General features: G+C 48.2%; 1 protein-coding gene across 2 annotated transcripts in view; it reads left to right on the plus strand.

Moving 5' to 3' along the window:
* Ube4b (ubiquitination factor E4B) overlaps window positions 1–20,542 on the plus strand; it is a 99,204-nt gene extending 78,662 nt beyond the window's left edge. For both annotated transcript variants that reach the window (XM_060379056.1, XM_021636209.2), the window contains 8 exons: window positions 847–1,082; window positions 4,190–4,316; window positions 5,907–6,051; window positions 11,236–11,370; window positions 13,486–13,677; window positions 17,591–17,765; window positions 18,595–18,741; window positions 19,242–20,542. In XM_060379056.1, coding sequence (XP_060235039.1) covers window positions 847–1,082; window positions 4,190–4,316; window positions 5,907–6,051; window positions 11,236–11,370; window positions 13,486–13,677; window positions 17,591–17,765; window positions 18,595–18,741; window positions 19,242–19,303 — 1,219 coding nt within the window. In that variant the 3' untranslated portion in view covers window positions 19,304–20,542. The remainder of the gene's footprint in view (window positions 1–846; window positions 1,083–4,189; window positions 4,317–5,906; window positions 6,052–11,235; window positions 11,371–13,485; window positions 13,678–17,590; window positions 17,766–18,594; window positions 18,742–19,241) is intronic.
* The last annotated feature ends 480 nt before the right edge of the window (window positions 20,543–21,022 follow it).

Here is a 21,022-nt window from a genome sequence, read left to right on the forward strand (position 1 = left end):
GCTGTAGCCAGTGATGGGGATGGGGATTGGGGTAGGGGTCTTGTTCTCCCAGTGGGCCTGCGCTACCTCACAGCAGGCAAGTTGCAGGACTGACTCCCCTGTGCCCCTGCCACCGGAGCCTGCTCTATTGTGCTACCCTGGTGAGGTGCAGGGCCTAGTCTTTAGAGTGCTGTAGTAATGGCAAGAAATTTAAAGGGTGATTAAAGGTCATAGTTTAATTGCTGAGTAAATCTAGCACTAGAATTTAAGTAGTCACATTTTAAAATTTATCCCAAGCACAGTAATATAAAGATACTTAGTTAAAATTTTTAATTTAAATTTTATTTTTAAAAAAATTAGTGGGAATTCAAGACAGGCTTCCCTGTTTTGCCTGCACCTGGAACTTGCTCTGTAGACCAGGCTGGCCTCAAACTCAGAATCCCCCTGCCTCTGCCTCCCGAGTGCTGGGATTAAAGGTGTGTACCACCACCACCTGGCTAAATTTTTTTACTTGCATGTGTTTATTCATGTGTGTACATGGGTTGTTTACATGCTACCAAGCACCTGTAGTGGTCAGAAGATGGATGGATAGATAGATAGATAATAAAACCAGCACTTTTGGATAGTGAAGATCTTTTTGTGAAGCCTCATGGCTTTTGCTTACTTTCTAAAGCATGTTAAGTTAGCATAGCATGCTACAGCCAGCACACGCACACACTTGGCTTTAAATCTGTGTAGTTCCAGTGTGCTTATCACTTTGAACCATCCAGTATCTTTCCTCCTGTGCTGTGCCCTGTCCTTCCCTGGCTAGCGAACTCTCCCGAGGTTCCCTGGAGCTCATGGCCTGTCCTTCTGGCCTCTCTTCAGATACTCTCCTCAGGTGCTTTATGAGCCCTGCACTCAGGACATCGTGATGTTCCTCGTGGTGATGCTGTGCAATCAGAACTACATCCGGAACCCTTACCTAGTGGCCAAACTGGTGGAGGTCATGTTCATGACCAACCCCTCGGTCCAGCCGCGAACTCAGAAGTTTTTTGAGATGATTGAGAACCACCCTCTCTCTACCAAATTGCTGGTACCTTCCCTCATGAAGTTCTATACAGGTAGGTGCCAGAGTATGCCTTGTGGTGTGTGGGAGGAGGACTGAGACAAGGCTGTTTCGGGGTGAACGTAAATCTCTCTCTGTGTGACCTGAAATCCATAAATAGATAAATAAATAATCCTGTCATCTAGGCTTCAACATCCGCTTATACAAATCACTTACTAGCCGCAGCCCAGAGCACCGTGGACCTTCTTCCTGAGCATCTGTGCACTCACCCTGGCTGCTGCATCTGCCGGCTTCAGACGGTTTAGCAGACTCTGTTTGTTGTTTGTAGCCCAGGCTGTTGCTTTCATCTGAGTAAAATTACCTGGTCCATTTGCCGTAGAATTTACAGCATTTGATATACAACACCATCCTCTAATTGGGAGCCAAAGACAGGTCATCTCTGGGTGTTCCAGGCCAGCCTGGTCTACAGAGTGCCAGGACTACACAGAGAAACTATGTCTCAAAAACCAAAGCAAAGCAAAACAAAAGAAGGTTTATTGGATCTCACCCAAGCTAGTGAAATGAGGTGTCTGGGGTCCTCCTTAGTTGGTCACACTCCTGAGCTCCTGATATTTGCTGGGTGCTCTTCTCTGGGCTCAGTTACACATGGAAATGACAGAGCATGGGAAATGTGCTTCAACAAGAGCCTGCTCCTCTGGTCAAATTGTACTCCACATTTTGACTTGACAACAAAGTGCGGCTTTTGATCTGTTGATCAGTGTCCAGCGAAAGCACAGGCTGCGCTAGAGGTCCCCAGCTGTGTGCTCCTCCAGTGTGCCTGCTTCTTGTCTTCTGTTGAATCGGGCACATTCTGGCCGCTGAGTAAGTACCCGGTACTTAGTAGACTTCACTGTGCTCTACAGAAGATACAGCCCCTTGGCCTGGACGGGGGAGGCCTGTTTGAGGATTCACAGGGTTCACAGCCAGCAGTTGGCCTCTGCCTGTTTGACTGGTGTTGGTTTCTCAGGAGCGCTCAGAATCTGCTGTACTGCCTTTCAGACCTTTATCACTGTTGCTTTGTTCCATCTCCTAAGTTTCTTCCTTGGCCTACTCAGATTCTCTTAGGTCTGTAAATGTAAGCGCTGATGTCTTAGATACTTGTTAACATCTTTTCTTTGAAGATAGGCGTAACACTGATGCGCCTTTTGAGTGCAGGTCCTTTGATCTCATAGACATGGTTGGAATGAGCTCAGGATATTTAGGTGCCTTGTGTGTATTCAAGACAGGCACAGATGTTGCCTTATACAATGAAGGCTGGAGGAGGAGTTCAAGGCCAGTCAGGGATACATAGTGAAATCCCTGTCTCAAAAAGAAAAAAAATAGGGCTGGAGAGATGGCTCAGAGGTTAAGAGCACTGTCTGCCCTTCCAAAGGTCCTGAGTTCAATTCCCAGCAACCACATGGTGGCTTACAACCATCGATAATGAGATCTGCTGTCCTCCTCCTTTCTTTTTCTTAAAAAAAGAAAAAATATATGTATAGAAAAATGCCAAGTAATAGCCACATTCCACACGAGATCTGTGTTAATATTTTTAAAAAATTTTTTTTTTGTTAAATATTAGTGTTCAGTTGGTGGTTTGGGCCTGTGACTGTAGCTTCATGGTGTGTGTGTGTGTGTGTGTGTGCGCGCGCGCGCATTTGCGCATTTGCTCTTTTCCTTTGTCATGGAGCAGTGTGCCCTCTGGCCTGAGCCCCCACCATAGTCATGGACAGATGATAGCTTTCCTAATAATAGTTGCCACTTGTGGTCCCTGTTCACTTGATGCACATAGCTGTCAAAGGTAGGCCCTATAAATACCGCCAGATTGCAGATGAGGAAACTTGAGCTCAGAAAGGTCAAGAAGCTTGCTGAAGGTTAACGGCTAGGGAGTGGCAGATGCCCAGCACCTGGACTCTAGCTGCTCTGCTTTTCTTCCATGGTTCCCATGGCTTTGACCCTTCAGAAGCTTCACAGACACTTCTCCCAGGGGTCTGTCCATTAGATCCTGTCCCTCACCAGGCTGTCTCCAAGATGGGACTTAAGATTTGTATATCCCAAGATAGATTGCAGAACCCAGTTCCTCTCAGGCCACAGAGCATAGGAAATACCTATGTACAATCTTGTTTCAAGCTGGGTGGCAGTGGTGCTTCCCTTTAATCCCAGCATCTAGGCAGGCAAGTCTCTGAGTTCAAGGCCAGCCTGGTCTACATACAGAGTGAATTCCAGGACAGCTAGGACTACACAGAGAAACCCTGTCTCAAAAAAAACAAACAAACAACAACAACAAAAAAGGAAACAGAAAAGAAAAATCAGAAGTGTTCCAGGAAGGTCTCTGAGGCAATGAGACAAACCAGAACATCAGCGGATCTTGGCCACAGAGAGACAGAAAAGGTAGCAGCAAAATGAATCTACAAGAAGGCAGCAGGAAGCCTTGCTCAAGATGGGTGTGGTAGTACACATTCTTAATCCCAGAGTGTAGGAGGCACAGACAGGAGGATCTCTCTGTGGTTGAGGCCAGCATGGTCTACATAGCAAGTTCCAGGACAGCATGAAGCTTGTGAAGTTAGCAAGGGACAAGTCCATTTAAGGACTTGGGAACTGGAACCAGGTATGATTTTTAAGGGAACTTTGGATCAAATAAAAGAGAAATGTTGTGAGAGGTTCTGTTGGGCAGTGAGCTAACAGTAGTGTCTTCACTTGAGTTTGTCTGGGATGCAGCCCAGAATGGAGCAGCTTTAGAGGACAGTGTTGGCTGTGCTGGCCTCCAGTTTCCTCTTTAGCAAGCTTTGCTTGAGTCACTGCTGACACTTCATCCACGCGTTTACATAATAAAATGGCATTTAGTTTTCCTAAGAGTCAGCTAATGAGTGTACATAAATACTCCCAGATCTTAGCATACTGAGAATTTTTCTTTTCTGTTCTGGGAGGCAGAAGCAAGTGACTTCTAGGACGTCCATGGCTATACAGTGACACTCAGTCTTTTTTAAAAAGAAGAATGGCGTCATAATGTCTCCTGTGCCTTCCACATGAGATCCAGGCTACATTGTCCCAGCTCTGCCGCCCTGCCCTATCACTGTCTTAGTGCCTGCACCTGGAAGGTCAGAAAGGGCCCATGTCTGAGTGCCTTTGTCTTTTCCTCCTTAGATGTCGAGCATACTGGAGCCACCAGCGAGTTCTATGACAAGTTCACAATTCGCTATCACATAAGCACTATTTTTAAAAGCCTTTGGCAAAATATAGCTCACCACGGCACCTTCATGGAGGAGTTCAAGTGAGTACTGGGCCCCGATGGCATGGCTTGCTCTCTGGCCACTCACAGGTAGCTCGCTGCTGAAGGCTTTCCCAGCAGGTTCCTGTGGCTGTTGTCTGGGCTTCAGCCTCCTGCAAGTAGCCAGGAGGTACTGCTTGGCATGGCCACCTCTGTGATTGTGTGCTTACTTTAGAATTCTCAAGGCTGGGAGTGGCTGATATGGGGACGTTGTGGAAAAATGCACAGGTGAAGTGATTTTTTTGTGTTTTCTCTGAATTATATGTTGTTAAATGGAGTTATCCATTTGACTCAGAAATGCTAAGGAAACATGAGATTTAGAAGCACTTAGGTGTGGTTGCCACTTAATGTTCTCTTGCTGCTCTTATGTGCCAGGCCGTGTTAATAACTCTCCATATGTCACCTTGAAATTGTATAAGCCTGGTCAGTCGTGATTCCTCTAAGTTATTTTCACGTACGTAAAAGAAAAAAGATGGGTGTAAACATTAAACCCTTTCGTATCCTTCAGAGGATGGCGCGTCCCACTCCCGTGTCAGATCGAGTCTAGGTGTCCTGTGTTCACGGAATTTCCAGTTGGTATTGCCAGCGTCTTGACCTCTTAGGGGCTCGCTCTTGAAAAGTAAAGTCAATTAAACTGCTCTCACGGTCAGTTAGTTTCCAGACAGACCCTCAGCATAAGCTGTGTCTGTCCACAGTGCTTTTTGGAAATGGATGTCCTGGTATCCCCACAATCCTGAGAGTGAAGCCATCTGTTCCTCTTCACAGGACCCTCTCATCCCCGGCATGGCCTTCCTGCCGTTAAGTAGAAAGTAATGGCGGGTCATTTGTGGGCCTTCTCTTTGCTACGAATTGTCAGTTTCAGAACTTAACACATCACTAGTAAGTCCCCTCGTTCCGGCACTGATGGCAGGGTCCTTAGACCCAGAGCTTGGGGTCTATGGAATGAGTTCCTGTCTCTCTTTATCGATATTACAGCACTAAATTTTCTTCAGTGTCTGTTTGTGATAAGTAATAACATTATCAGTAATCTCTTGTCTTCTGAGTTTGGGTAATTCTTGTTGCTGATCCCTCTCCAGCTGGAAGAGTGTTTCCCCTACTTAGAAACACCGAGTGAGCAAGCCAGGCTGTGCTGTGAGCCTCCCCAGCAAGAGGAATGTCAGCGTTCGCTTCTTTTCCACGATGTAACTAAGTAACTCATTGCCAAATATAAACTGCTAAGGAAGTCAGCTCAGAAAATTCTGGAATATTTAGCAATTGGCTCAGACTGATTGGCTCAGCCATACAGGGTTGGTCCAGCATGAAAGAATAGCAGAGCTGGAACTTGGTGGCTCCTGTGTGATATCTGGTCTGTGAGACTGAGGCAGGAAAGTAGTCCAGAGATCAGCTTGAGCTATGAAGACCTTTCTCACAACAACCAAAACGAGAATTACAGAATCTAAGGAGAGAGTTGATTTGGTGTTCCTTAAACTCCACTGTGTGTCATTTGTGCCAAGATTTGCCATCTCACAAGTAGTCTGGCTGGTACTTGGGGGAGGCCCACATTCTCCGTGACCTGCCAGATGTTTACCACACCCTGTCTTGTTGGCCTTTCAGTTCTGGAAAGCAGTTCGTTCGCTATATCAATATGCTGATAAATGACACGACCTTTTTACTGGATGAAAGTCTGGAGTCACTGAAGCGGATCCATGAAGTGCAAGAAGAGATGAAGAACAAAGAGCAGTGGGACCAGTTGCCTCGGGTGAGCACAGCCTTGGTGCTTGCACAGCTTTGCAGAGGCTGCCTTTAAATTTAAAGGACTCTTTAGAGGACTGTTTAATTGTATATATTGTGCCTTATGACTTGTGTGGTAGCCAGGAAATGACTCCCTAGGCTTCTGTCTGCTGGGCAGGAACTGGGTTTGCTTACACAGCCTCTGTAGACATCTGAGAGCTGCCTAGGGTCCTGTCAGGGCTTTTTCCTTCCTGTTGATCTTGGTTTTCCCATTTGGTTATGATTAGAAGAAAGGCCTAGTTGCCAGGTTCCATAAGAAATTCATGCTTTAGTAGGGACAGTACACTGCCCTCTCCTGGCATGATGAAAGCCACTCAGGTGGCTTCTTGTCACCTGGTAGGCTCTGACGGCTCCTGGGAAGGCCATCGTGCAATAGGTCAGAATCAAAGCATCTTTCCACAGAGTTCTGCCTGCGGAGTGGGTGCTGAGCTCACGGTCAGGCAGTGCTGAAGTCTTTCCTGTGGAGGCAGAAGCATCCTGACTGTAGGATACCAAACGTTTAAGGAAACTTTTTTTTAAAGGCAGAGTGTCATCCCTTGGTGACACTTTTTGTCCTGGAACTCGCAGAGATCCACTTGCCTCTACCCCCTGGTTGCTGGTATTAGAGGTGTGTGCCACCATAGCCGAGCTTATCAAAGTGAATTGAAAGAATAGCAGAGCTGGAACTTGGTGACTCTTGACCCTTGACCCCGAGGTTGTTGGCTACCTTTCACTTCCTTATCCCTCAGCCTCCAAGCAATGGCAGCTCCAGAGCTCTGTCCTCTGCTTCTAGGCTTTCCCCACTTCTGCCCCTGGGTGGCTCTCAGTGGGGCAAAAGCCCAGCTTAGGGAAGGTTTTCATCACAGTGTTCCTGCTGCCTCGATGAGAATTTCACATCTTGTTCCTTCCGCTGGCTTCTGCCTGGAGGTCCATGAATGCCTGGGTCCCCCTGTATCCATGTCCCCACAGCCCTTGCCTCTGTTGCTGTTGAAATAATGCAGTTTTCCACTGAGTTTGCATTTCCCACTGTGCCTCTCCTATGCATGACCCCAGGTTTGTTTCTAAACACTCTTCACCTGTTTTGCTCCTGTCTCTCTGGGGTAGAGTCTACGCAGGCTTGCTGCCTTGCCCCTCCCTAGTGTGGCTGTAGGGGCTTCTTGTCACCCTAGCCTCAGTCAGCCTGCAGATTTAAACCACAAGAAGGAACATGCGTGTCCACGCCAGGCCAAGGGAGCCTCAGCTCTTTTGTCCAGGGTGTGCTGGGTCTCGGAACTGGCTCCTGTTCCGTTCCTGAAATGTTTCCTCAGCCATACTTGAGAGAGAATGCCTGACCTGCAGAGACACCTTAAGGAGAGGTGGTGGCCTGAAGGTACATAGCTCATCAACCGGACAGACAGCTTGCAGAGTTTCTTTTGTTTCAGTAGTCTGAAGTAGAATACTCCGCATTCTGCCCAAACAACACAGCCCCACCTCATTCTGCCTCTGCCTCAGCAGCCTTGGAAGCCCTCCCATGTTGTTTAGACCAGCCAGTCTCTTAGAAGTTGAGCTCTGGGCCTGAAGCCCATTCTCCTTGTCACAGTCAGGCATTTACTTGAGACAGATACTATTGATTCTTTTCTTAATGAATTTTTTTAAGGAACAAATCTTCTCTAAAGTATTCATGAACAACTTTTCCTTGACCCTTGACTCTTGACCCTTGACCCTGAGGTTGTTGGCTACCTTTCACTTCCTTATCCCTCAGCCTCCAAGCAATGGCAGCTCCAGAGCTCTGTCCTCTGCTTCTAGGCTTTCCCCACTTCTGCCCCTGGGTGGCTCTCAGTGGGGCAGTAGCAGGATGCTGAAGCATATCTCTGCAGGAAACTGTCTGCCGCTGTTCATTTAGCACCAGTGATGTGTGTCCTTCCTGTCAACATTGTCTCACCTCTATTGTTCCCACCCCTCCACCCCCAGCCCTATTCCTCACACAGCCAGATACACTCCCGCACATTCCCCGATGCCTCTTCTTGAAATCACTGCCAGGTGATCTCATCTTTTCCAAGGCTTTAAATATCTGTATTTTAAAGACTGCAAAATATAGCTCGCTGCTTAGTGCACTCCTGTCTGCAGACTGCCGAGCGCTGTGGGCTTGCTTTGCCTGCCGGCTGTCCCAATACTGCCTCAATCCCGATGATCCTTGTTGTCCTTTAAGTCTCCTCTCTGAGTCACAATCAGTGACCATAACAAATGGCAGCTTCGTCCTACCAGGTTTCTGGGTTGCCCTGGATCATCCTGTGCCCCTCCCCCATCTAGAGGCTGTCTTTTGTCTCCATGAGCTAAAGCTGTAGTTCAGTGGTGGAGTGCTTGCCCAGCATGCTCCGGCTTCAGTCCCTAGTACCCTACAAACGGGATGTGGCGTGTACCCTGTGATTGCAGTAGTCGGGGTGTGGAGGCAGGATGGTCAACAGGGCTGTGTGGCCTCTTTCTGCAGTACTGCAGCAGCACACTCTTGGTCTCCCGGCCTCACCCTGGCCAGCACACACAGTGAAGGGATGCCCCTTCTCACTCAGCTCAGTGTGTCCTATGGGGCTTGGACACTTTCTGTCCATATCTCCCGAAACCCTTCCCTCCACTCGATCTGCGCCCACACTGGCATCTCACACGTCTTCATGGCACTTGCTGTTCCCTCTTCCTGCGTGCCGTTTCGGACTGTAAACCCTACTGGGTTTTGCTGACCCTGCCATCACTCTTGTCGATAATTCTCTCCCCAGAGCCTCCCCAGTTCCTTGCCATCGCTGTAGCCTTTCTGTGTGTCTGTCTGTTGGAGGGCTGTGTTGGCTTACTAAACAAGTCTCCCTAAATGCCAACCGAGTCGGGAGCCTCTCTGGGTTATTGCTGCACTTCAGTCCGAAGCCTCAGGACACACCAGGAGAAGTGGAGGTGGAACTCCACATAGCCACTCGCAGCCTGAGAGGCCCGGCCACTCCAGATTTTGCTAGGGGTGCGGGGAGCCAGGTCCTTGGCTACTTTGCATGGAGGAATTCAAGACCATCATTCGGGAAGCAAAGTTCGTGAGGTGGTTACACATGCTTTAGATTTAAGCTCTCCGAGGGGCTCTCCTAGATGTTTTAAATTTTTTGTTACGAGCCTAGCCTTTAACCTTAGATGCTTTTAAAATGGAGAATAAATAGCTAGAGAGGGGACTCAGGTTCTATTCCCAGCTCCCACATGACAGCTTACAACTTCCTGTAACTCCAGTTCCAGGGGATCTGACTTCTCCTCTGGCCTCGTTGGGTACCAGGCATGTACATGGTGCACTGACATACATGCAGGGAAAACACTCATGCACATAAGATAAATGTACATACACATATGAGAACTGGTTTGCTTCTCATCTTTAAAGATTTTTTTTTTGTGTGTGGAAATGTAATTGTGAGGTAGTTTTGTGAGGTTCCTTGCTTAGATTTCAGGATGAGAGAGGATGTGAACACAGTTAAACTCAAGGCCACCCAAATTCTGGCCCTGAGCAACAGTAGCTTGTTCTAGCATCTTTGGGATGTCTTTTTGTCTGCAGCACTAGTCTCTATAGGAAATTCAGGTTAATCAGTTATATTAAAGTTTCAGGCCCCTGGACAGTTCAGAATAATTTTTTTCTTTCCGTGTCCCCTTAATATTCCCTGTCTGTCTGTCTGTCATCCATCTTGCCTCAGACTTGGCCTACATAATGTGTGCAAATGACGGGTGGGACACTCAGACTAACACTGAGGCCATTGAGGACTGGCTCTTCCCAGTGCCTTTGTCTCAATAGGCTCATTCTTAACCCTGGCCAAGTGGGCAGTTCCCCAGCCGCACTTTGGAGTCTCTACCAGGCACAGACTGTAGCACCAGCCAGGAGGGTACTCACTGGGCTATAGCAGCCACTCCAGCTGTTTGCCCCTCCCAAGTGCAGAGGGCACTGATGCCGGGCGTGGTGGCACACAGTTGTAACCCCATTGCTGAGGGGAAACATGGAAATCTTTCAGGCTTGCTGGCCTGTTAGCCTTGTCTGCTTGGCAAGTTCTAGGCCAGTGAGAGAAACTATTAAGGGGGGGGGCAGTGTTAGCTGAGAATAAGATCTGAGTTTGTCCTCTGACCTTGACATGCATTCCAACATGAGTGTATGGTACACACCTGTAACCCTTCCTCTAGAGTGGCGGAAGCACCGGATCAGAGCTTAAAGCCTGTGTAGCTTGTTGGTGGCCACCTGTGTCATAGGAAACCTGTCTCAGCTGATGAGCGGGTGCAGAGCCTTCGATTCTGCCTGTTCCCCATGAGTCAAACTGTTCATGACCTCATTCCCCGGCTGTGGCAGAACTGAGGGAGAAAGAGGGTACCGCCGGCAAGTACTGGGCAGCCTGATGGTGCAGAGTCACAGTTGGAAAGCCTGAGTGTGAAGGTGTGCTCACATGCATGCTTGGGGCCTGTGGAGGCCAGAAGAGGCCTCAGATCCCTTGGAACAACGGTTAACGGGTGGTTGTAAGGCACCGAATGAGTGGAAGTTAAGCTGGGTCCTCTGCAGGAGCAGCAGGTGCTCTTAACTGCTGAGCCATCTCTCCAGCCCTAGTCTCATATTATTCTTAAAATGCTGATGACTAAAGCGAGAGTCGTTTTTGAGGGGAGTGAACCCCTCCCTGTAGTTCCGGTGTGTACACCAGGTGTTCTGATAGTCTAATTCAGCGGGTCTCAACCTGTGCGTCACAACCTTTTGACACACCTCTATCTCCAAAACTCTTTACATTGTAGTTCACAACAGTAGCAAAATTAGTTATGGAGTAGAATTGAAAATAATTTTATGGCTGGGGTCACACATGAGGAACTGTGCGAAAGGGTCACAGCATTAGGAGGGTTGAGAACGGACTGGTCTACGTCATCCTCCCTGCAACCAGATGTGGCTGAGAAAACTGGCGCTCATGAGAGGTCAGTGGACCAGGGCTGGGGTGTAGGTCAGGGGGGTAGCCTGTGCTTAGCATGCACCAGGTGCTGGGTGTCGGCCAGCAGACCACATGGGCTGTCTGGACAGATCTGGTGGGCGCACTGCCTCTGTCGCAGAGCACAGTGGCCTCCGCAGTGGTACACTGACGTGTTACTCCTTTTACTTGCAAAGTTCTGAGTAGATGCCTGGTACTGAGATGTCTTTGGCAACCGTGATGTTTCCTAGGATCAGCAGCAGGCCCGGCAGTCTCAGCTTGCTCAGGACGAGCGGGTTTCACGTTCCTATCTTGCCCTGGCAACCGAAACCGTGGACATGTTCCATCTCCTCACCAAGCAAGTCCAGAAGCCGTTCCTCAGGCCAGTGAGTAGAAACTGGAGTGCTTGTGTTTCCTGTGGGCTGCCACGCACAGCGCTTACAACTCAGCACCAGTGTTCCTTTCCACACCGAAGCTAGTGAGCAGGGTTCCGATTGACCCCGGTTATATCAGTTGATACAGCACATGGCCCTCCACCGGACCGAAATGAAGCCCCTTGATGTGCACTCTAAAATGCTTAATTCAGGATGGCTTTCTTCTTTCTGTTTGCACAGCGCATTTGGATTATAGATTTGTGACAGGATTTCATTGTTACTGATTTCTGTATTTTATGTGTCGGAAAATACAAGGTAACAAATTATGATTTGGAAGACATTAAGTAGAATAATTGATAAATGGTCTTTCTGCTTTTAACGTAGCTTTGTAACAACATCGAGGAAGCCAGAGGCTAGTGAGAGCCGTGGCTGGGGCTCACAGTAGATTAGCGGCAGTCTCAATATTCCACCTGATTGCTAAGCTCCGGTACTGTTCTGAGGCTGAAACTGAGCAGCCGATGAGGCGTTGAGACGCCCCGTGCTGCGGCAGAGCAAGGGTGCAGGGGAAGGTGAGGGAGGGAGCCGAGGTCTGGCCGCCTCTGTTGGCACCTGTGGAGCTTCCTGTGCCCACTCCAGCTCTCCATACTTCCTCGTGTTCCATCACGTGATGCAGGCCATTGTCTCCAGCAGAGGCGCTCTCACACCGTGGCCTGTCCGCAGCTCGAGGCTGGGCCTTTTCCTGTCTCTTGATTAGCAGCTGTCAGCACAGTAGCAGGGGAGAAAACAGCTCACCATCCAAGTACCTGTTTCCCTTAACGATGTGTAAAAGGGATTTACTAGCATTTCCTACAAAGGCTAGAGAGTAAGTCGTTTAAAGATGTAGACCACGTGTCTCAGCAACTTTTCAGCTGTGCTCATGCTACAGCCTGGGCATAAGGAAGCCTGGCTATTTTCCAGTAAAGCTTTATTTACCAAAGAATGACCATATTCAAATAAAGCTTTATTTACAAAAGAATTTGCTAGAATTGGCTACAATGGTGCGCGTTTTTCCAACTCTTTTTTTATTGTTGTTGTTTATTTGTGTAAGATTTCCTTTTATTTATGTGTATATTATGTGTGCATTTCATTATTTATTTATTTATTTATTTATTTATTTATTTATTTATTGGAAACGGCATGTGCCATGTGTTTGCCAGTGCCTCTTGAGGTTAAAGGAGGGCCTCAGATTCCTTGGAGCTGGAGTTAGCCATAGTTAGGAGCTCTCTGATGTGCTGGGAACTGAATTTGTGTCCTCTGCAAGAGAAGCAAGTATTCTTAAGAGCTGAGCCATCTCTCCAGCCTCCATTTCCACCCTCTTTACTGGCTGGCTTAAACACTCCCTATAGACACCCAGCAACTCCTACCAATTCTGCAGCCCCCAGCTTCTCCACACTGGACTACACCTGTGCTTTCTGTAACAGGAAGCTCTGAGGTGCTATGTCTATCAGATTTGTATAAACCCTGTCATTTCATGAGAACCCCATTATTATTTAAAGAATCTCTTTGGTGGTCGTTATTTAATCTGCATCAGCTCTTCTCTTGAGCTCAGATGCCTTGTCTGCCCAGCTGTAGCTGTGCTATTGTCCTGCGGGCCCTTGAGTGTTATTTTGTCCTTATTTTCTGGCTGTTTGATTCATTGTGCTGACTAGATTGAAAACCATTGACAAAGGCCACCTTCTTTTGTGTTACTCTTCAGTAAGTAAATAAGAATGGCATATACCCGACTGAAGGGCCTTTCGGAGTTTATGGGGAAATGCATGAACCTGGTGCTTCATAACTGAGAGTGACAGGATTGCAAATGCTCTCCTTCACCTGTTTCTCGGTGAATTTGGATTGATGCTTATAATTAAAAGTGTGTATTTTTATGGGCATTCAACCATCTGCAGTTGTATAATTCATTATAAGGGTTTTCAGATAAATGCCGAAAAAAGTGTTTGATTACAATGCTAGCTTTCTTTAGCTTATGCTTCTCAGCTTATTTAAGGGATTCTTTGAAGATTAAGCTGATTCCTATTCTCACTGAGGTGGGAGTTTCTGGTCCTTGACTTTCCCAGCAGCTTGAACTCTGCTGTTATCTTGGTTTCCTAGGAACTTGGTCCCCGGTTGGCAGCCATGCTGAACTTTAACCTACAGCAGCTGTGTGGACCCAAGTGCCGGGACCTAAAAGTTGAAAACCCAGAGAAGTATGGTTTTGAGCCAAAGAAGCTGTTGGACCAGCTGACCGATATTTACTTACAGCTGGACTGTGCCCGCTTTGCTAAAGCCATCGCTGATGACCAGGTGAGTGCCGAGTGGGGCCTTTCACAGGAGACGGGAATCATCGGGAGCCGTACAGTTCGCATCTGTGGTCTGCGCCTTCATGGCAGACCCTGTGGACATTCTCTCCCTCTTGAGTTTTCCCGGCCTTTAGAGGCATGGAAAGCACGGCTTTCTAAGTTTTGGTTTCAGAAGTTGCTAATGCAGTGGCATGAAGCAGAGGCGCACATCTGGACCAGGAGGAGATGGACTGCTGCTTCCTTGGGAGGAAAGAGCAGAGCTGGCCCCTTAATCCCTCAAACCCCAAATACATTCAGTGTCCAAGCACTGTTTGTATTTCTCAGGGTCTTCCCGAACGCCCTGCTCGAGAGCTTCCAGGAACATGTGGCCTTCCAGCCAAAGCCTACTCCCCCTCCATCCCCCAAGAGCCTCGGGATCACACCAGCCTGTGTTGTTCCACAGCCACCAGTGCAGGCCACACTGTTCTCCACACCCTCTCCTGTCCTGACAGCACAGGCCTGTATCCAAGATACTCAGGAGGCTTGAAACAGCTTGGTCACAAGTTCAAGGCTAACCTGGACTTACTGAGACCATCTCTGAAAATAAAATTGACCCTGGAATGTAGCACCCAGTTGTGCAAAGCCCTAGGCTAGGACCTCAGTCCAGCCAAAAAGCCTTTAAAAAGAGAAAAAAGACAGGGCCCCTTCGAGCATAGTCTCTGTTCCTCCTTTTATTTTCTTCCCAGGTCTTTTACAATCAAGTCTCATGTAGACTAGGCTGGCCTTGAGCTCCTGATCTCAGGCTCTGCCTCTTGAACACATTGATGTGTGCCATCATGCCTGACATCTAGGACAAATCTTCTGTGTGGTAGGGGCTCATGTTTACTAACTGCACTCCTTCTGAACACTTCTCTTGTTTCCATTCACTTATAATCATAGAGTTCTGTGATGCAGTTTCTACTAAGTCTTTTGTTTTAAAATAAAGTAGGGCTAGCCGGGCCAGTGGCACAGGCCTGTAACCCTAGCACTCAGGGAGGCAGAGGCTAATGACATGCTCAGGCTCACGCAGCGTGGAGTGAAGGAGGTGTGACTGGCAGGCTCACCCTGTGCCCATGTTTTCACCCTCTACCTAAAAGTCTGTATCTTTGCACACACAGCATATCCCAGGATGGCTCATGCCAAAGTCACCCATCCTCAGACATTATAAAACTTCTCTACCTATAGCTAATCCAAAGGAGTGATTTTGGCATTCCTGCTCGGATGGACAGTGAGGTGGACAGCGGGCAGTGTCCCAGTGGAAGGGTAACTTAAGACATGGGAGCCCAAGAACCACACCGCTGAGGAAGCCTCACTAGACCGTGGCAGCCCTGAGCTGGAGTGCTACAGTGGAGCTAACCTCCAGTGTGACAGGTCCCGGGGGAGGGGTCCCCAGCTGTGCAGGAGCTCAGGAACCTCAGCCCCGCTGCCCTTCCTCCAGTGAGAGTCACACTGGGAGGGATGAATCTCGGGTTGGCTGCCTCTGCTCCTGGGAGAAGATAGCAGAAACCGAGCAGTAGGCAGGCCTTACGCAGGCTTTCTTAGGGGTCATAGCTGTCTGTCTAAGGTGGGGACTTACAGAGCGAGGATTAGTGGGATTTCAAGTCCTGAGCTTGGGGGAGCTTGGGGATTGGTGGGAGTTTTCTTATAGGGTCTGGGCATTCATTTGCCTCAGGGCTGGTAATGACAGTTATAGCCCTAAGGGCCTTAAGGGAAGTCTAGAGGACAAGGCCTGGCTGCTGGAGCTCCTCAGGCCAGGGCCTGGCCACTCTCTTGCCTTGAGGATTTACAGAATCCTGTTGGCTGCCTAAATAGCCAACAGTAATGTTAAAATGAAAGAACTATTTTTTGAACGGGCTGGGCTTGAACCCAAGATCCTCCATTGTCAACTTCCACTGATACGTGTGTGTGCTACCACGCACTGCTTTAAAAAAACAAATAGCCTTATTGCACTATAATTCCCATATGTTGATGCTCTTTGTTGTTTCTCTTACTGTTTGAGACATAGTAGCTGGCTGCCTCAGCAGTGCTGGGGTTATATGTGTGCTGAGTGATGGTAAGGGTGGATGTGCAGAGAAGAGAGAAGACAAGCATGTGTAGTTAGTTATTTAGAAATGGAAGTTTTAAAATGCACCACTTGGGCCAGAAATGGTGGTGCACACCTTTGATCCCAGCACTCTGTGAGTTCAAGGCTAGCCAGCTCTACAAGAGTCCAGGACAGCCAGGACTATACAGAGAAACCCTGTCTCAAAAAATCAAAAAGAAAACGGGGGTTGGGATGGGGAGGCAGCACCTGAGAGGCAGGGGCAGGTAGATCTTTTTTTTTTTTTTTTTAATTCAGTGCCAGCCTAGTCTACGTAGAAAGTTCCAAGCCATCCAGAGCTACATACCGAGATCCTCTCTCATTAAAAAGAAAGAAGAAAGACTGACTCAGTCTAGTCCTGGAAAGGAATGCAGGTATAAAATGAGTCCATGATGGTTGTCAGTGTGGATCCCACTGAGTCACAAGATGAGGAGTAGGCACAGGACAGCCAGCCCCTCAGTGAAGCAGAAGCCCCCGCAAGTCAGTCTAGCTGGCCCATTGCTCTTCCACTGGGGGCTAGGGAGGGCCATCTAGGGAAAATAACACCAGTTGCCTGGCACCCAGCTCCTTCCTTGGTCATCACTGAGTCTCAGGTGTGCGCTCTCACAGGCCAGGGAGGGAAAGAGCATTTGAAGGTGGCATCATCGCTTGACCAAATGAATGGACATTTGGCCACTTGTTGGAGGACTTGTTTTGGGTCTCTGTTCTGTGGTTTCCCAGTGTGATGAGAGACTGTGGGTTGTCCCGGGACCCCAGGACCCATTCTCTTTCTCTTTCCCTATCCTGTCCTAAGTCGGCAAGTGGCCGCTGTAAAACATGCTATATACACTTGTGCTTTGTGCAGTCAGTGGTTTTTATACACCGGGTCCCTCAGGGTTAAGTCTCTGTCCATGTCACACCAGGGGACTCTGCCTTGAGCAGGCTGGGGAGTTGCCTAAGAGTGTACAGCTGGGAGGTGTTGGGGCCTGAATGCATGTCCATGTTTGTCTGGACTCAGTGCCCACCTTGCTCACTTCTGTTGTAAATGAAGTCTGATCCTGGGCCCAGTCACCTACTTTTTAGAGTGGTCCAATGCTGTAGTAAATCACCTACTTTTTAGAGTAGTCCATTGCTGTGGAAAATGTGCCAATTAAGTAGTGCTTGGGTTTGGTGTTGGTACATGGCTGCTTTCTTGGTGATTGGGTTTGTTTGTTACTGGGAATCTGTTGTGGAATGGCCTCATCGATTAGCCTACGCTGGCCTTGAACTTACTTCTCATCCTCCTGTTCCAGTCCCTGAGTACTAGGAGGGAGTACACACGTGATTGCCATCATGCTCAGCTCAAGTAAGCCTGGAGAACAGTAACTAGCCAAGCTCCCCTAAGTATGAGCAGTAGTGAGGCAGGGGCATGTGTTTTGGTTTTTGTCTGTTCATTATGTGAGAAAACTGGGATTTACCTTGTCTTTTGGGCTTCTGGGGCACAGTGCCCCACAAAGACTGAAATAAACTCAGTTTCCTTCACTTTTTAGTGACAAATGTTAAAATAAATGCGTGCTAGCTCCTAAAGTCTAAAAACTCCTGTTTTTGCTGGGTCCTGCAGCTTTCTCCATAGAAGACCTTGGACTGCTGACACGTGTTATTTTCTCTCTCTGTGTTTCTGACTATATCCAGGACATGCAGCCTTGCACACGGTACAGTGTATAGGGGAAGACTAGAATATAGAATGTATAATTACAATTTTTAGGAGCAGAAGGTAAAGTGGATTGCACTTACCCATTTTCTAAAGCTTTTTATCTTTTCAAGCATATTTTCTTATCACGTGACCTATCCTTATCTGCAGAGATCCTACAGCAAGGAACTATTTGAAGAAGTCATTTCAAAGATGCGGAAAGCAGGAATCAAATCCACCATTGCAATAGAGAAGTTTAAGCTTCTTGCTGAGAAAGTGGAGGAGATAGTGGCCAAGAATGCACGGGCTGAAATTGACTACAGCGACGCCCCGGATGAGTTTAGAGGCAAGTTTGTGTGCTCGTGCTCACGTCTGTGGTGGGATTTGAAGTGTGTGACGTTAACAGCTCAGTCGCAGTCGCTGTTCCATTGCTTTGAAGTGACAGCATGACCAAGACAAGAGAAAGCATTTAATTGGCAGCTTGCTTACAGTTTCAAAGGGCAACCAACGGGCAGGTAGGCATAGGGATGAGAGCTTGCATCCTGATAAGCAGGCAGGCAGCCAGCCCAAGTGCTAGTAGGCCTGGCAAGGGCTTTTGAAGCCTCAAAGCCCACTCCCAGTGGCACACCTTCTCCAGCAAGGCCACACCTCCCAACCCCCTCCAAACAGTTGTGCTAACTGGGATCCAGGCATTCAAACATAGGAACCTATGGGGCCGTTCTCATTGAAACTGCCAAGAGGACGCTCTCTGTGGTTTTGATTGTTTGATGGTGTGCTGTAGCTGTTTCTTGAGAGTTGTTTAAAATTGTGTATACAAATTTTCCTCATACCGTGGATAAAAGGTAGAACGTCCTTCGTGTGGCCTCATCAGATATCCATGAAGATTTTAAAGGCAGCTCTGCCTTTAGAAGGGAGGATTCCAAGGTCTAGGGCAAAGGGTCCTGTCCCGGGGCCAGCTGCCTTGCTGCTGTCTGTCTCTGCTCTTTCTCCTCCCAGCAGTAGTGATGGAGGCAAGACACATGCCTTCATGGAGTGCTGCTTTCCCCTTGATGCAAGGACCTGAGGGCTGCTCTGCGGTGCTCCCTCTGCCTGCATCTCTCACCGGTGGGACAGTGTGCTTTTTTAATTCAGGATCATCCTCACCGTAGTTTGTGTGCTCTGCTTTGTCTCCACAGACCCTCTGATGGACACCCTAATGATTGACCCCGTGAGACTCCCCTCTGGCACCATCATGGACCGCTCTATCATCCTGCGACATCTGCTGAACTCCCCCACCGACCCCTTCAACCGCCAAACACTGACTGAGAGCATGCTGGAACCAGGTAGGAGGCTCAGCCTGCCTTGCAGCGCTGATGCCAGTGCCAGTGCTGTGGCCAGACCGTGAGGGAGAGGGAGGGCCTGCCTGGAGCCTCAAGGCTGGAGTCCCAGCTACTTGGGAGGACGAGGCAGAAGGCTGGCCTGTTCCTGGCCAGCCCAGACAGCTTAGTTGAGAGATGGTTTCAAATAAACAAAGAGAAAAGTTGGCCCGGCCTGTACCCACAGAGCACTTGCCTGGCATGTGCATGTCCCCGGTTCAGTCCTTGGCAGCACCACCAAAAAGGGGACATTGAATGGAGAAAGTACAGTTTACACTTTGTTTATGGAGCAGACACAGCGCTCAGTTCCGCTTTTGCTGTAAATGTCTCCCGTCTGTGGCTGTTTCTTCCACAGTTCTCACATGCAGAGGGAATGAATAGCTTTCTCTTTCCACTTAGAACTCCAAGTAGAGAGCTGAAGAGCCTTTCCATCTGCTCCATTAATCCCCCGGTCTTTTCTCCCTCAGTGCCAGAGCTGAAGGAGCAGATTCAAGCATGGATGAGAGGGAAGCAGAGCAGTGACCACTAAGCATCCTGTCGCCCTTCTCTGCTGGAAGCCGCCACACCAGCCAGCCAGGCCGAAGCAGCACCCACCTCGGAGTGCTGCTCCAACCTGCAACCAGCTGTGGCCAGAATGAACGCCCACCCCAAGTGACCAAACAGAGATCTGAGGGACATGATGAGAAGAGGAGCCCAATTCCTGTACATATATTTAAGTGACAAACAGTCAAACGCCTGAGGGACGAGTCTCACGGTTGCTGTGTAGTAAAGTGCGTCCTCCGCCTGTCACACCCGGGGCTGTGGCAACGGAAGTCGTTAGTGATGGCGAGTGGGTGTGGGCAGCATCCCCTGAGCTTTCGTTTTGTTTTGTTTTTTCGATGTGACTAGAGAACTCGGACATTTTGCTGCTAAAGAATCTCCCCCTTCCTCACCCTACTTGCACTGCTGTGGGTTTTTTAAAGAGAAACAAAACCAGACTCCTTTCCCAGCCCTCCAAACATGTATTCTGTGAGATAACTGTGCCTGCGACAAAGTGTTAATCTTGGGATCGTATTTTTATATCATATTCACATACCTGTTTTTTTAATTGGTGTTAGATGACATGATTAATAAAAAAGGCAAGATATTTTCAGAATTTGAATTTCAGTTTTTTTTTTCTTTTGAAATAGCCCTTTTCAATTTTTTTATTATAAAAAAAAATGAAGAGAACCCTGTTGGCCTGGTCCTTCCACCAACCCTCAGTTAAGATTCTGAGGAACAGGTGCAGCAGCAGAACGGCTGAAGTGGATCAGGACTCAAGTGACTTGTGGGCTTTGGGGGAGGTGAGGGTTGTATTTTGTTTTTTGTTGTTTTTTAATCCTATGTGACAATTTCAAACCTATACCATTATTGTCTGAGGATAGATACATTCCTCAGTCAGAGTTCATTTGTATGCTGTGTCCTTTTGGGGTTTGGCCTTACCAAAGCAAAAAAAAAAAAAAAGGGTGCAAGAAATGTGGAAATCTGCCTGCCTGTTTCCACGCCCGGACAAATGCCACTGCACAGGCGCTCACAAGCAGAAGCCCGTGGTGTTACCGCTCCCTACACAACATACTTGAATTCTTGAAGTTCCTTTGGGGTGAAAAAGGATTTGAAACCATAAAGTGTTTTAAAGAAATCTTCGGAGACATACTTTCTTTTCTCTCCTCCTTTCTCCTCTTCTCCACAGACAATGTGCTCTGTTCAGTTCCCAAAACAAACTACAATAAACGGTGATGCCCATCCGGAAGGAGTCTTCTGTGCGTCGTCTTTTTGTGGAAAGGAAAGGGCGGGACAGGCTGGGCCTAAGGGTGGACACCATTAATCCCAGAACTCCCCAGGAAAAGGCAGGTGCATCTCTGAGTTAGAGGCCAGCCTGGTCTACAGAGTGAGTCCAGGACAGCCAAGGCTACACAAAGAAACCCTGTTTCGAAGCAGAGAAAAAAAGAAAAGAAAAATTATAGACAGGGCTAAAGAGATGGTTTGGCCCTTATAGGGGCACAGAGGGACCCTTGTTTAGTTCCCGTGAACCACAGCTCTCAACTGCCTGAACTCCCATGGGCACCAGGCACACATGCTGCACAGACATACATGCAGTCAAAGCACTCACACACAAAGTGGAAGGAATGAGGGCAAACGAGCCAAGTGCATGGGGAGAAATATGCTTCCTGGAGCCACTTAGAAACTGCAATTTTTAAAACATTCAGAGCCACTGAGATGGTTTGCTGCC

Source organism: Meriones unguiculatus, chromosome 3, assembly GCF_030254825.1.
Source record: "Meriones unguiculatus strain TT.TT164.6M chromosome 3, Bangor_MerUng_6.1, whole genome shotgun sequence".
Taxonomy (NCBI): Eukaryota; Metazoa; Chordata; class Mammalia; order Rodentia; family Muridae; genus Meriones; species Meriones unguiculatus.